General features: G+C 36.9%; 2 protein-coding genes and 1 pseudogene across 3 annotated transcripts; 2 read left to right on the top strand and 1 right to left on the bottom strand.

Moving 5' to 3' along the window:
• Nucleotides 1-535: 535 nt before the first annotated feature.
• Nucleotides 536-3,403, top strand: LOC110758164 (Transmembrane proteins 14C). The gene is made up of 3 exons (XM_021959970.2): nucleotides 536-912; nucleotides 1,850-1,937; nucleotides 3,086-3,403. The coding sequence occupies exons 1-3, from the start codon at nucleotides 714-716 to the stop codon at nucleotides 3,156-3,158; spliced, it is 360 nt and encodes a 119-aa protein (XP_021815662.1). The 5' UTR covers nucleotides 536-713; the 3' UTR covers nucleotides 3,159-3,403.
• Nucleotides 3,404-3,655: 252 nt separating this feature from the next.
• Nucleotides 3,656-6,487, bottom strand: LOC110758158 (uncharacterized; annotated as a pseudogene). The gene is made up of 3 exons (XR_015835287.1): nucleotides 5,774-6,487; nucleotides 5,141-5,663; nucleotides 3,656-4,380 (listed from the first exon to the last, which is right to left on the bottom strand). The product of XR_015835287.1 is annotated as an uncharacterized LOC110758158 (transcript).
• A 6,680-nt stretch (nucleotides 6,488-13,167) lies between these two features.
• Nucleotides 13,168-14,937, top strand: LOC110758146 (uncharacterized). The gene is made up of 2 exons (XM_088252356.1): nucleotides 13,168-13,549; nucleotides 13,652-14,937. Exons 1-2 carry the CDS (start codon nucleotides 13,168-13,170, stop codon nucleotides 14,935-14,937), a joined length of 1,668 nt encoding a protein of 555 aa, XP_088108482.1.
• Nucleotides 14,938-15,562: the final 625 nt, after the last annotated feature.

Here is a 15,562-nt window from a genome sequence, read left to right on the forward strand (position 1 = left end):
CAGTATTTTCCGGTGATATACAAGTTTTTCTCTATAATACTCGTGTGTAAGTTTATCTCCTCCCTCTTCTCCTTCTTAACTTTAGTACAAAGACAAAATAAAAAATAAAATCAAACTCAGACGTGTCCTGATCACATGGCATATCCAACTGCTTTAATTTGATACAGAAAATGTCTTTAGTCAATGGAGAAAATTTTAAATGTTCCGGGTACACCACGTATCTGGTGTACCATCCAATAAACATAGGACATATTGAATTATTGTCCAACTTACTGCATTTCTTTTTATGACATGTGGCGGGCCACATTGGAAATATTCCATATGTCCTTCGTCTATTGGATGGTACACCAGCCATGTGGTGTACCCAGAATACCCAAAAATTACTCGAAATATTCCATATGTCCTCCGTCTATTGGATGGTACACCAGTCGCATTGTGTAACTGGAACACCCAAAAATGACCCCAGTCAATGGCTTATCTTGAACTGAACAAAAACAAACTGAGGAGTTGGTATGAATCATGATTGGCCACATGAGCCTGTCTTCCACGCGCCAATAGTTGGTAGTTTATGACATTTCAAGCACCAAAAAAAAAACACTAACGATAAACCCAAAAGTCTTTTCTTTAAATTTTTTGTTTCTTCTATTTGTGAGGGAAAAACTGGTGTGATTTTCCCGAGAATCTGAGTTTTCCGAGAAACCCAGTTGGAGAAAATGCACGATTTCTGCTTCACGATCCCGTACGGGTTGCTGCTGATCGGTGGAGGACTATTTGGGTACTTTAGGAAGGGGAGCACAGCTTCTTTGGCTGGAGGTGTGGGCATTGGATTGCTTCTCACTCTTGCTGGCTATTTTAGTCTCAAAGCCTTTGAGAGGAAGAAGAACTCGTACCCTTCTTTGATTCTTGAAACGGGTAGGCTTCTTTGTTTGCTTTTAGAATTTTGGTGGGTCTGGATCCCAGATGTGTTAGTGATGCTTCACTGAAATTAAAGGAAGTTAAGGTGAAAAGAAAAACAATTAAATCGTGATCTGGGTCTTTGTTTCTTGAGATAATGCTTTGAAAAACATTAATGGATCACAAAATATGCAAGTTTTGTAGTTTGATTAATTTTATAGGATTGGCTTTGCCGATATGCAGGAAATGTGACTTTTTCCTTTTTTGTTGAGGTTATCTGGGTCTCTGTTTCTTGAGATAGTTCTTAAAGAACATTATTGGATCACAAAATGTGTTAGCTTTGTAGTTTGATTCATTTGATAGCATTGACTTTGCTGATATGTAGGACATGTGATTTTTTTTTCCTTTTGTTTTTCAAGGTTATTATTTTGTTCTCTCAACTGATTTCGAAGCTCTGTGCTTCTCCATGATTGGAAGCCTCTGCTTATTTCCTGTTGAAAACTGTTTCTAGGTTTGTTAATTGAATCTTTATAGTTTGTCTGCGGCTATGGGTTGCATACATCCATAACAGATTTAGGCATTTCTTCATTGGGCAATGCTGGATACACCAAAAAAGTCCTAAAGTTTTGGATCCCAACTCATATAAAAGCATTTCCTCTGTTCATATCTAGGCTTACTTTAAGTAACATTTATTCATATCTTATAACTAAAAAGTTTTATCCATTAGTGGCAAACTTGGTAGGGTGATTTGAAATATGTGCTTTATGTGTAATATGCTCTCAGTGATTGCCTTTCAAAATTTCAAGAATTTTAAGAAGCGAAGAGATTGAGATAGAGATAGTTTGCATTCTGTTCTTCTTTTTCTTCTTTTTCTTTTTTCATCCTGCCCACTGTTACGTTGATGCTCAATCTCTGAAAAATTTGTTTTGGAACTGATTCATGTACCTTAAAACAGTTTGTGCTGCCATACTCACGTGTGTCATGGGACAGCGGTACGTGCAAACTTCTAAGTTCATGCCAGCTGGTGTTGTTGCTGGCATCAGGTAAGTTCAGATTCATTGTGCCCTTTTATGGTTGTCTACCTCATACTACTGCATCTGAGTTTTGAGTGCCATGGTTCAGTCTGTAGGTTTATAAACATCAGAAGTGCTTTATGTACCTTCTGCATCTGGTTTTAATTTATTGCTGCATATGACTGCTTTCCTACATTGCAACCCCTGTATCTTGTTTCCAAAAAACAAATTCAATATGATATTTAGAATATCTTCTTTCTCCATGCTAGCTGGCTTTGGCATAGATTGAATTGAACAAACGTTATCTTTACTACTGTGCTGGTAATGAGTCTGTGCACCCAAGGCATGTACATATTTCTTGTGGTTAGTAGATTTGGGATGGTAGGTTATGTTCTCAAAGACATGTAACTGTAAAGTAATTCTGTCAAAGACTGGCAGATTGTCGAGGATGGGCTATTTATAGGTCTTTAAATTTATTGACATCAATTATTGGTAAAAATTGGCTCAGTTGAATGTTAAACCAAATACTTATCATATTTTCTTGACAATCTTGAATTCACTGAATGACCGAAGCTCTCCTGAATGATAGAACAAGGTTAATCTGTTCTATTGAAACCTATTTTCTGAAATTTAGTTGAAAGGAGTTTCAGATGCCATATATGTTGTAGCACCTTAAAATCAGTGCCATTGGGAAATCATACTTGCATGACTTCATCTTGATTCACATCATAATTCAGAAGTTTGGATTCAGCCCGCCCTACGTATCTGTTTTCTTGTGTTTACATCTATTATCTTTGCAGAATAGAACGGGTATACCGTATACATCTATGGTCTCTAAAAGAGGTAGGATAGGAAATGGGAGAGTAATGAGAGTTGGAATAGAATCTATATCTCCCTCCTGTTATATGGTTAAACTTAAACAGGAACGGAAAGGGGTCTTTCTATTTTTTGTTTGGTTTTGCAGGAAGGCGGGCAATTCACATATGTTAAATTATAAAGTTATTTGGTTAGCGTATTGTAGTAATTGCACAGTGTTTCTGTCATTGTCCCTAATTGTAGAGTATACCTATGATTAAAAGCTTTCAATTGGAACTTCTCAGTTATATGTGTTTATAGGTTGTCCTTAATATGACTTGTATCTGAAGTTTCTGAAGCTAAAACCACTTCATTTGTTGCAGTGCCCTCATGACTGGATTTTATCTCTACAAAATTGCAACTGGAGGGAACCATATTCCAGCCAAGACCAAGTGATGGTATTTGAGGACTTATTTCGACTACTTATAAACTGACATACTAAAATCACACCGATCCAGATGCCCATATTCAATGTTAATCCAATAGTGCTAGATACTATGTTATGAGGTTGGGTATCAAACAAGAGATGGCTTGTCTTTGAAATTTGTCGAAACCTTGTCTCTGAACTTGCATTGATCATTTACTGTACTTTTAATCGAATCAAATCAACTGGAGCTCTGGATCAACTCCAGTGATAGACATGACCCTTTTGTTTTGTTTTCTTGGTGTACCAAACCAACCTTCTTGTTCGCTGGTGAAGGGAAAATCCCTTGAGAGCACAAGAACAACCTCACGCATGAATTGAATTAGAACTGCTTGTTTGCACTTGCATACAAGTTCATGCAAGTGCATGTAGCAGTTTGACAACAAAACCAGAAGAAAAATAAAAAATAAACATGAGTTGGGTTTCTGTAGCAAAGACATGCGAGCTGGACTCAAAGCATACAATATTTAATTAACAGTGGCTGGAACCGAAGCAAATTACATAGTCAATTATGAATATGTTATAATTTAAAGAAACAAGGGTACATATATATATGTCCTACAAAGCGTGTTGCTTCTGAAATTTCTTCCTTATATAAGCTGATACATACGAAACAAAAAATGAAAAACCTCTTTTGTATAATTGTCTTTGTTTTAGTTTCATCGTCAATTCTTCGCAGAATTTCGGGAACAAAAGGTAGGCAAGAAATGTAGTTATCATACTGATTATAAACTCTACACTTTCACGCAGACTCTGTTTGGTGTCTTCTTTCTGCCGCTGCGTTGCAGAAATTGTTACTACCATTGCTACGGCGGACAATCGAGTGAAGTGTGAAGCTAGACGGGTTGGCAAGAAGTTTTTATCTACTATTTCATTATAAATCACAAAAAATGAGAAAACGAAGGAAAATAAGTTCGAGAAAGAAAAAATTCGAAGCTGTATTCTTGTTCCATTTAAATCTGCATTTCCATCGCTTCCTGATGCTCCAGTACCAACGAAAGTTGCTGCAAATGTAATGCTTGCAACAACCGTTGCTACCAGTAGTCTAAATTCACGTCTTTGCAGCTTTTCTTTCTCGCGTTCAATGGTATCCTTCTCGGGAAGGTTCCAGAAATCACGTCTGATTTGGCGATGGAAATATGGAAGACCAATGAAATTGTCCAAAACCCTACGACTACTACTACCGAAGATTTCCTGAAACATAGAGAAAGCACAATGAAATTGGTTGAAAGGCAGTATTATTTCAACAGAAAACACAAGATACATCACTATCAGCTTGAATAAGAGAATCAAGCCAATTGGTGCATCTTCCAGCCAATGCAAACTGGACTCTAAGTTCAAAGTATGCTGGGCTGAAGCATGCACAACTTTGTTTGCTTCTCCAGGCCTAAATTGAATATGCACAGTCTGAAACAAACAAAATTCAACTCTTAATTTGGGAAAGGGGATTAGAACTTGGGTGCAAGGGGCAGGCTATGAATTGGGGAATTTAGATATGGGAACCAAGGTATTGGAATTGGATCAACTACTCCCCCTAGTTGATCCCATTCCCGATTTTGAGGGTATTCGATTATGGATTTTAAGGTGGAACCCACATAATTTCTGATTCCTTATATGTGGGGAAGTCAGGAATTGGAATCATTCCAATACCTATTCCTAATAAGTAAACATGGATAGTGAAGAATTATATGAAAAATTTAGAGGGCAAATATAACTCTAAAACCCTAAAACAATTTAATCTATACTTTTAATAATTAGGGATACCCCTGTTATTGATCTGAGTCCACAAAAGAAGCTTAATTAAGAAGAATACTGAAACTTACATGTGTGTTTAACCCAACACTTCTCCAAGTCTATTCATTAAAATTATTTTGTTAATTTATAAATTTTATTTAACTTTAAAGTTAGCTTATGAAATTATGAAAATATAGCCTTGAAAATTCCTTATAAATACCTGTTCTCCAATATTCTGGCTAAGACAAATGTCGTAGCCTGTGAGAATTTCCTATTGGTAGCAATCGTGTCCACTCTAGGGTCGCCTGTCAACGCTCTTATAATTTCAGGATTTTTCTTGATGGCAGCCAGATGCAACGGAGTGTTTCCATCTGCATCTGCTTCATTTATTAGTTCTGCAAGCTTAGACATGCTCAGTGAATGCATGATGACATTTGTTCGTCCACCTAAAACTGCAGCATGTAGAGCCGTTTGGCCATAATGATTGACCAAATCACAAATATCTGGCCGACACCGAATCATCTCTTCCATTACATCAGTGTGACCTGCATAGGCCGCGACATGGAGAGCTGACATTCCAGATTTGTCCAAGATGTAAGAAACAGAACTATCACGTTGCATCAACAGTTGAGTTGCTTCAAGGTTCCCTCTCAATGCTGCGTAGTGTAAGGGAGTCCACCCAAGTTGATCTTCAGCCCTTTTTATTATATCTGGATATTTGGACACCATAGTCTCCACAATACCTATAGTGTGTCATTTATATGAGAGGAAGATATTACAGAAGATGAGAATATTCCATGCATAACAGTTTGAACAAATATAAAGTATTTGAAAATAAGAAATATCAGTTTACCTTCCGATTCTTCGTCCATACAAGTTACCGCAACATGCAAAGCTGTGACACCTTTCAACCCTCTAAAAGAAGGAGATATTGGACAGTCATTTAAAATTGACCGAGTTACGAGCGGAAAGCCATGCCGAGTAGCCAAGAATAAAGGGGACTCCTTCTTAAAATTAGTCAAACAACACAACCCAGGATCTGCAGCCATTAACAAATTCACCACCCCAACGTGACCGTTTCTAGCAGCAACATGAAATGCTGTATCTCCTTGCAAATTAGTGATACGAAGTAGTTTGTTAGCTTCACCATTTGGTCCTCTTTCCTCTTCAGCTCGTTCCATATGCAGAAGTTTCTTTGCGTGTTCAATGAGGAACTGTACAACTTCATCACAGCCTACTCTCGCAGCTACGTGGAGAGGAGTGTTGCCCTTCTTATTGTCAGCCCAAAATAGCAAGGATTGATCATCGAATAGGACATCTCTGAAGAAATGTATTTGTTTGTATTCAGCTGCAATATGAAAAATATTTTTGTGAGCGGGGGTTTTCTGATGGAGAATTGATACATCACCATGTCTAGCTCTTCTGAAAAAACCAACATCGCCCGATTCTGCGGCCTCATACACAGAAGGATCCATGGCTAGCTTCCAACTTATTTTCTCTCTCAAAAACTTTCTCAAAGTGGAATTGTATGAACACTATGTTTAAAGACCCCTTAATTATATATAGATGTTAGAGAGGAGATGCTAAGTTTGCAAAATTTCCTCACCCCATTGATAAAAAATAAAATATAAACTTTCTCCTTGTAATTATTTGCCAATTACGTCAAGGTACCAATAGTCTAATATGGCTTATTATTAAACTCTTCAGTCAATGGGCTAACTTAAAGGGAAACTTCCTTTCAGTTTCTTCCCATGGCATGAATTCCTCTTCTTGATCAAGTCGCTTTCCCTCGAGGAGAGGACATCATCTTCTTGGCAAATTCTGGTGGGACTATATTTTTATACCATTGAGAAGAGAAATATCGTAATTAAGAGCCAGTTGGTCCCAAGTTATATCATATACAGGCAGTGGCGGATGCAGGAATTGCCACTCATGGGGTCGTAGTGTAAACTACCCAATAATTTTTTAAGATGAAAAAAATATTGAGATGGTGGTGGAGGTCTTGGGGAGATTGGGGTTAGGGTTGTTGTTGAGGAGAAATGGGATTTTGGAGGTCTATTTTAGGGTATGTGCTGTTAAGAAGCTGCAGCCCCCTTTATTTTTTTTTTTTTCTTAAGTCCTAGCCCAAAACGACGTAGTTTTGGCTAAGTCATTTAAAAAAAATTTCCTTGGCCAAAACGACGTCGTTTTGCCAAGCAGTTTTTACAAAAAAAACAAAAGAACCCTAGTTGCTCACCGAAGCTTCTTCTTCTCCATGGGGTCATTTCCATGGCTGCCAAGGGCAAAAACCAGTCCCTACCACTAAAATCCAGATTTGCCATGGGGTCGTCTGACCCCATTGACCCCATGGTGGATCCGCCACTGTATACAGGTCATGTTCAAACAATGTTAAGGGTGGTGCTAGAGGCACCAACTTTGGGCACCAACTCTCTAATAGAGGTGGAGCCCGCCAATACAATGGGTCCCACGCTCTATTAGAGAGTTGGTGCCTCTAGCATTTTCCTTAAATCAAAGCACTTTTCAAGATATGAGTTATTGGTTACTCTTAGTAAAAGAATTTAATATAAGATCGCAAACAACATAATCTCTACCAATTTTCTTTGTGTCTCCTCTCTGTTCCAATTTTCTTGGTTATATGTTTCAGTACATTGGTGGAACTAGGACCAAAAAAAAAAAACACCAAAACAAAAGATCATCCTCCGCCCCTCCCATTTATCCGACTCCACAACACATCCCCAAACCCTTTAATTCCCAAATTAATATCTCACAACCCTAGGAGCCCAACCTCCCAACCTCCCAACCTCCATCACTACCTCTCTGTCGGTGCTTCCATCACCGTCTTTCTCTTTTTTTAGTGTTATTTTCTTCGTAGGAAAAATTTCAACACTTTTACACCAAGACCCCTTGGCTCGAGAATCTTGGATCTGCCATTGATTGTCGTCAATGAAATTATAGTATCACCATGGAATTGAACATAGGTTGGGGCTGGGGCTGTGTGGGTTGCGGGTGGGGGTGGGGTGGTCAGGTCGTGGGGGAGGAAAAAAAAACATAGGGGAGGGGAGAGAGAGTAGAGAGAGAGAGAGATAGAGAGAGAGAGAGAATGATTTTTCAACTTTGTTCTTCATTTTGTTTTATTTTAAGCTTTATTAAAATAATTTTTTTTTAATTTATCCATGTGTCACGATGTCATTGGAGATGTGGAGTACCACTTACCTTCCACATCAACAATTTAACAGAGCTTGTAACGGCATGGATGATTTTGATGTGTACATGGTAACGTTAAGGACTATTAATATCACAAAAAAAGCATAAGGATGAAAGGTGATAATTTCGCAAACCTCAAGGACCATTTGCAATACAAACAAAAAATTATTGCAAAATTCAAGTGCACTGGTGTCAATAACTTAATAGATGTTAGAGGAGCAAAAACCCTAGCCCCCTCCTAAAAAAAACCTCTCTAGCCGCAAAAACCTTGAGATAGGAGGAGGCCACTGTTCCTCCTCCTCTCTTCCTCTCCTCCTCTCTCCTTTGACGCATAAATCCCCCTCCCCACTCCTACTTTTCCTTCTCTTGTCCTCTCATCTCCTTCCCACCCCACCTCCCTTACACTCCCATCCCCTCACCTTCCCTCTCCTCTCTTTTGTTTGTTTTTGCAAATCTACGGTTCGGGCTTTTGATTTGCTTAGGGATGTGGCTACCTTTGTTGGTTGGGTCATTTTGCATATCTCTAGTTTCAGCTCTTGATTTACTTCATGTGTTTTAGTTTTGTTTGTAATAAGTGCATTAACTCGTTTTGAGTTTGTTGCATGTTCATAGTCTCTGCTTGTAATTTTTTACTTGTGAGAGTTTAAAGATTGTAATTCTGTGCATTGAGGTGCATGCGTTGTGGTTTATGCCTCACTTTTGCAAGCTTGCGACTTTTATGTCGGAATTTCTTTGGCCCTTTATGGCTATGTATGGAGGTTGGGTTGACGAAATTGCCCCTTGCATCGTTAAAGAAATTGACAAGAATACTAACATGTCCTTGAATTGCTACAAATACGAAACTACAATGGCAAAATTGACAAAATTGAACTACATGGTCAAAAGTGGTTGAAGTGCCAAATTACAGGGACCAAAAGTGACTTTTGGCCTTTGTTAAATGACTGACGGACTAGGTTATTTGCCAAGAAGATGATACCTTTTGACATGTCTTCTAGGGAGAGCGACCTGAAGACTAAATTCAAGCAATGGAACAAACATAAAAGTAGTGTGTTAGTTGATTATATATCTACTTAATTCAATCTTTGAAGACTATAAATTAAAGGGAAACTTCCAGTCAGTTTCTTCCCATTGCATGAAGACATGTATTATTATATATGTGATATATTACATGATATATGTAATATATATAATATATATGTATATATGTGTATATATGTATATAATAATAATAATAATAATAATAATAATAATAATATAGGTTGGGTTGACGAAATTGCCCCTTGCATCGTTAAAGAAATTGACAAGAATACTAACACGTCTTTGAATTGCTACAAAATACGAAACTACAATGGCAAAATTGACGAAATTGAAACTACATGGTCAAAAGTGGTTGAAGTGCCAAACTACAGAGACCAAAAGTGACTTTTGGCTTGTGTTAAATGACTGATGGACTAGGTTATTTGCCAAGAAGATGATACCTTTTGACCTGTCTTCTAGGGAGAGCGACCTGAAGACTAAATTCACGCAATGGAACAAACAGAAAGTAGTATGTTAGTTGATTATATATCTACTTAATTCAGTCCTTGAAGACTATAAATTAAAGGGAAACTTCCGGTCAGTTTCTTCCCATTGCATGAAGACATATGTATTATTATATATGTGATGTATTATATGATATATGTAATATATATGTGTATATATGTATATAATAATAATAATAATAATAATAATAATAATAACAATAACAATATAGGTTGGGTTGATGAAATTGCCCCTTGCATCGTTAAAGAAATTGACAAGAATACTAACATGTCCTTGAATTGCTACAAAATACGAAACTACAATGGCAAAATTGACGAAATTGAAACTACAAAGTCAAAAATAGTTGAAATGCCAAACTACAAAAACCAAAAGTGACTTTTCGCGTTTGTTAAATGACTGATGGACTAGGTTATTTGCCAAGAAGATGATACATTTTGACCTGTCTTCTAGGGATAGCGACTTGAAGACTAAATTCACGCAATGGAACAAACAGAAAAGTAGTGTGTTAGTTGTTTATATATCTACTTAATTCAGTCTTTGAAGACTATAAATTAAAGGGAAACTTCTTTGAAGACAATAATAACAATAATATACGTGTATATTATATATGGTACAGTACATTGGTGGAACTAGGACAAAGGCTACAGTGCATACTTAAAGCCTCTATTTGCAAATATTATAAGAATCCATGGGTAGAACTTGCTCTTAAAAATTGGGTGGTAAGAGCACTTCCAGTAGTTAGCCCCTTGCCATGGCAAGGGGGGGGCTAGGGCAGCTACTATTCACATGAATAGTGGCTGCCCTTGCAAAAAGTAATGTTGGTTTCCAACAATTGCCATGGCAAAGGGCAAATACTATTCATTTTTTTAATTTTTTTTTTCACAAATTTGTTTACCTAAATAATTAATTTGGACAATATTTTCGGATAAGATTTTTGGGTTCCTACGTGTCAATACTATTCATATATCATAATTGGATAAAATTTTCGGATAAGATTTTCTGTTTCAAATTTCAAATTTCAGATAAATTTTAAAATTCAAATTTCAGATAAATTTTAATGACAAATTTGGACCCAACACTCACACAACAAAACATCTTCCATGGTGCCCATGCCTTAACACCGTCGATAGAAGAAGCCATAAAGATGATAAAGAAAAATAAAACTTGAAAATGAATAAAATGTTGAGTAGAAAGTGAATAAAATTTTGAGTAAAAAATGAATAATATTAGAAGTAGAAGAAAATGTATGAGGATTTGGTGTTGAAAGTGAAGAGTATTGGTAGGTATTTATAGAAAAAAATTCCAATATTTCGGATTTTTTTTTCATATTTTTATTGCAAAAATATTGGCTGCCATTGGATTGGAGGAGAGAATCACGATCGGAGCACCCAGACGACGCCACGTGTCCCAGAGCCGTTGGCGCAGCGCATGGCTGCACAAAAATTTAAACTTTGTGCGCTGACATCATCGCTGACATCAACCCTCCCTCGTTTTGGATCTCGGGCTCGACCTGCCCTTGGGCCAGCCCGTCTTCGTGGCCCCCACCTCCAGCTCGGGCCAGCCTGAGCTGCTGGAATCAGTTTTTGGCCCTAAAATCCCCTAGCCTGAGTCCAGCCTGAGCTGCTGGACTTGCTCTAAGGGAAGGGTGCCCATGAGCTCTTAAACCACTCTGTGATATACTATTTTTTCAATGTGGGATCTTGAGTCTTAACATGTTCATCCAACAAATGTTATATTAAATTTTATGAAAATAATTTTTGTGATACTTGGCTCAGTTGAATGTTCATCTAAATACATACACTTGGATATCATATTTTCTGGACAATCTAGAATCATGTGTCCCCACTCAATAAACAAGCAAAGCTCACCTGAATGATTGAACAAGGTTTATCTGTTCTGTTCAAACCATTTTGAGGAATCTAGTTTAACAGAGTTTCAGGTCCCATATCTTTGTAGCACCTTACAATCAGTGCTATTGAGAAATCATACTTTCAAGTTTCCCCTTGATTCACATCATAATTCAGAAGTTTGGATTGAGTTCACTCAACCTTTCCGTTTCATGAAATTGTAGACTATAGTTTTGCTAGATTAAAACCTTTCAATTGGAACTCCTAACACATGTTTCAATTTCCTGAAACTAAAACCACTTCATTTTGTTGCAGCGCTCTCATGACCAGGGACGAACCCACTAGCACGCTAACCTGGGCTAAAGCCCAGGTAACTTGTTTTTTATTTAAGCTAAATTAATACTCTAGCCTAGGTCATCTAAATAAATATTATTAACTATTCCCATTAGGATAAGGCTATCCACCCAAATAAAATATTACTAATCCCACTAGGATTGGCTGACCAAGCCAACAAATAAATAAAAAGAATTAAACCCCACACCCTACGTGAAAACACATTAGACTCTCACAAACATTCCCTCTCTCCTCAGACTTAATTAAAGCAAACTAAGGTAATTTTCCTTTCTTCTTCTTCTTCTTTTCTTTTGAAATTTTGGGGATTATTTAGGGTTTATCAAGTATCAATTAGGGATTTACAATTAAGGTTTATCAATTAGTTTTTTTTATCTTGGTGTTCTTGCTTGCTTGTATGAATTGTCAATTGGGGATTTTAATTCGATATTTAACTATTTAAGTATGTAATGTTTTTATTGAAATTTTTGTTGGTCTATATGTTTACATCTTCTATATATTATTCAATAGGTTATACTTTATAATGTCGGGTCAACATCGTAATGTTAAGAGATCAAGGACTATTCAAGATTTTTTTAAGAGAAACAATGATGAATCATCAACTAGCATGCCTTCGGGTCCTTCTCTGTCTCCTCCAATATGTGAGGAGCAACCTCCTTCTCAACCTCAAAGAATTGAAGATGAAAACGTAAGAGTCGAGTCTCATCAAGAAGTTAATACCAATTCTCTCGAGCGTAATCCCGGATTACGTCCTCAAATAGACACATATCCACCTAATGAACGTGATAATGTTCGAAGAGCATATATTCTCTTAGGACCATGTCAACCACAATTAAAGGAATTTCCATCACACTTAGAAGGGAAACAAAAGCGTCGATTTGTTGGTAGTTGGTATAAGCAATACCATTGGCTTGAGTATAGTGTTCATAAAGACAAAGTGTTTTGCTTTCCATGCTTTCTTTTTGACATTGATCACTTACATAAGGCATTCACTGTAGAGGGATTTAGAAGTTGGAGAAGAGTTGGTGGAAAAGAGTGTGTTTTCCTTATTCATATAGGCAATATAAATTCACCACATCATTTTGCTATGCAAAAGTGGATGGATTTAAAAAACCCGTCTCACCATATTGACAGAGTAGTGCAAACCCCACAAGAAGTTGCAAACAACCGGTTGAGGCTTACAACCACAATAGAGGCGATTAGGTATTTAGCAAATCAAGGAATGGCTTTTAGAGGTGATGATGAATCTTATGACTCCTCTAATCGAGGCAATTTCATTGAGTTGGTGAAGGCTTTTGCAAGAATGAATGTAAACATTGAAAAAGTTGTGTTACAAAATGCTCCCTTGAATGCCCAATATATTTCAAATAAGATACAAAAGGAGATCCTAAGTATCTATTCTACCAAAGTGAGAAAAAGGATACGCGATGAAATTGGGGAAGATGGGAAATTTTGTATTCTTGTTGATGAAGCACTAGACGACTCTAAGAAGGAACAAATGGCTATTATCATAAGGTTTGTTGGTTGTGATGGGCATATTCAAGAAAGGTTTTTTGATATTGTGAGTGTTCATGATACTAACTCCCCAACTCTTAAAAGTGATATTTGTAAAGTTCTTGGCAAGCATAATCTTTTAGTGAGCAATATGCGTGGTCAAGGATATGATGGTGCTAGCAATATGCGTGGTGAATGGAGTGGCTTACAAGCATTATTTCTCAAAGATTGTCCATATGCATATTATATACATTGCTTTGCTCATCGTCTTCAATTAGCTTTAAATGGTGCAGCTAAAGAGGTAGGACTCGTTTGGAGATTTTTTTCAATGTTGAATAACATTGTGAATTTTGTTGGTGCTTCTGCCAAACGCCATTCTGAGTTAAAATTAACCCGACAAGCTGAAATTGAAGAATTACTAGCTGCTGGAAGACTTGGGACAGCTAAAGGGGCTAATCAAATTCGTTGTTTGCAACAACCTGGAAGTACTCGTTGGGGGTCACATTTTAATTCTATTAGGAGTTTGATTGATTTATTTGGTGCAACCAAGACACTTCTAACGGATATCAGTCATAATGGACCTACCTCACAATTTCGTGGCGAAGCAGAAGGTATTAAAATATCTATGTTATCTTTTGACTTTGTTTTTGCCTTGAAATTGTTGGACAAAACTATGAGATTCACTGATTTTCTTTGTCAAGAACTTCAAAGAAAATCTCAAGACATTGTAAAGGCTTTGAATTTGGTTGCAAGTACAAAAATGGAGCTTGATGAGTTGAGAAATAATGGTTGGAATGATTTTATACAGAGTGTGCAATCATTTTGTGAAGAACATGATATTAATATGCCTGATATGGGTGCCCGTCATACAATAGGCACTCGCCGTTCTTGTCAACAAAGAGATTGTATCACAGTTGAGCATTATTATCATATTGATATATTCAATGAGGTAATAGATTATCAGTTGGGGGAGTTAAATACTAGATTTCCAGATGGGACTGTGGAACTCCTTTCTCTTAGCTCAGCATTAGATCCTCGTGATGCTTTCAAGCAATTTAACATTGATGATATATGCAGTCTTGCTGAGAAATTTTACCCCTTAGATTTCACTACAACTGAGTTGCATGCTTTAAATCAGCAATTGGGATTTTATAAGATTGATATGGATCGCATTCAAGCCTTCAAGAATATTGATTCCATCCCTATATTACTTGAGCGCTTAATTGAGACAAAATTAGCAGAAACATACTACTTGATTGACAGATTGATTCGTTTGGTGCTAACTCTTCCTGTGTCTACAGCAACAACAGAACGAGCATTTTCATGTATGAGACTTATTAAAAATCGACTTCGGAATAAGATAGGTGATGAGTTTCTTGCTGATTGTATGCTACTTCATATTGAAAGAGAATTAGCTGATAATATAGATAATGAATCAATAATTGGTGATTTTAATGCTGTGAAGACTCGAAGGGTGCAACTTATATCATATTTTAATGATTTGAATGTTCATCTAAATACATACACTTGGATATCATATTTTCTGGACAATCTAGAATCATGTGTCCCCACTCAATAAACAAGCAAAGCTCACCTGAATGATTGAACAAGGTTTATCTGTTCTGTTCAAACCATTTTGAGGAATCTAGTTTAATAGAGTTTCAGGTCCCATATCTTTGTAGCACCTTACAATCAGTGCTATTGAGAAATCATACTTTCAAGTTTCCCCTTGATTCACATCATAATTCAGAAGTTTGGATTGAGTTCACTCAACCTTTCCGTTTCATGAAATTGTAGACTATAGTTTTGCTAGATTAAAACCTTTCAATTGGAACTCCTAACACATGTTTCAATTTCCTGAAACTAAAACCACTTCATTTTGTTGCAGCGCTCTCATGATTGGATTTTATCTGTACAAAATTGCAACTCTAGATACTGTACTATATCAGGTTGTGTGTATAAAATGAAACATATAACTTGTTTCTGAAAGTGGTTCGAATCTTGTTTCATGCCTTGAATTCATTGTCTACTGAACTTTTAATCGAAACCACGGGAGCGCAGGACCGACCCAAGTGTTAGACGAGACTCTTTTGCTTTGTTTTCTTTGTTTAGCTAAAAATTTCTTCTTTACTGATGAGGGGGAAAAGGCTTTCAGAGCATGTGAAGTAACCCCAGTTTCTCATCAAAGCTGCAATTAGATGCAT

The sequence above is a fragment of the Prunus avium genome, chromosome 4 (genome assembly GCF_965620075.1).
Source record: "Prunus avium chromosome 4, drPruAviu1.hap1.1, whole genome shotgun sequence".
Taxonomy (NCBI): Eukaryota; Viridiplantae; Streptophyta; class Magnoliopsida; order Rosales; family Rosaceae; genus Prunus; species Prunus avium.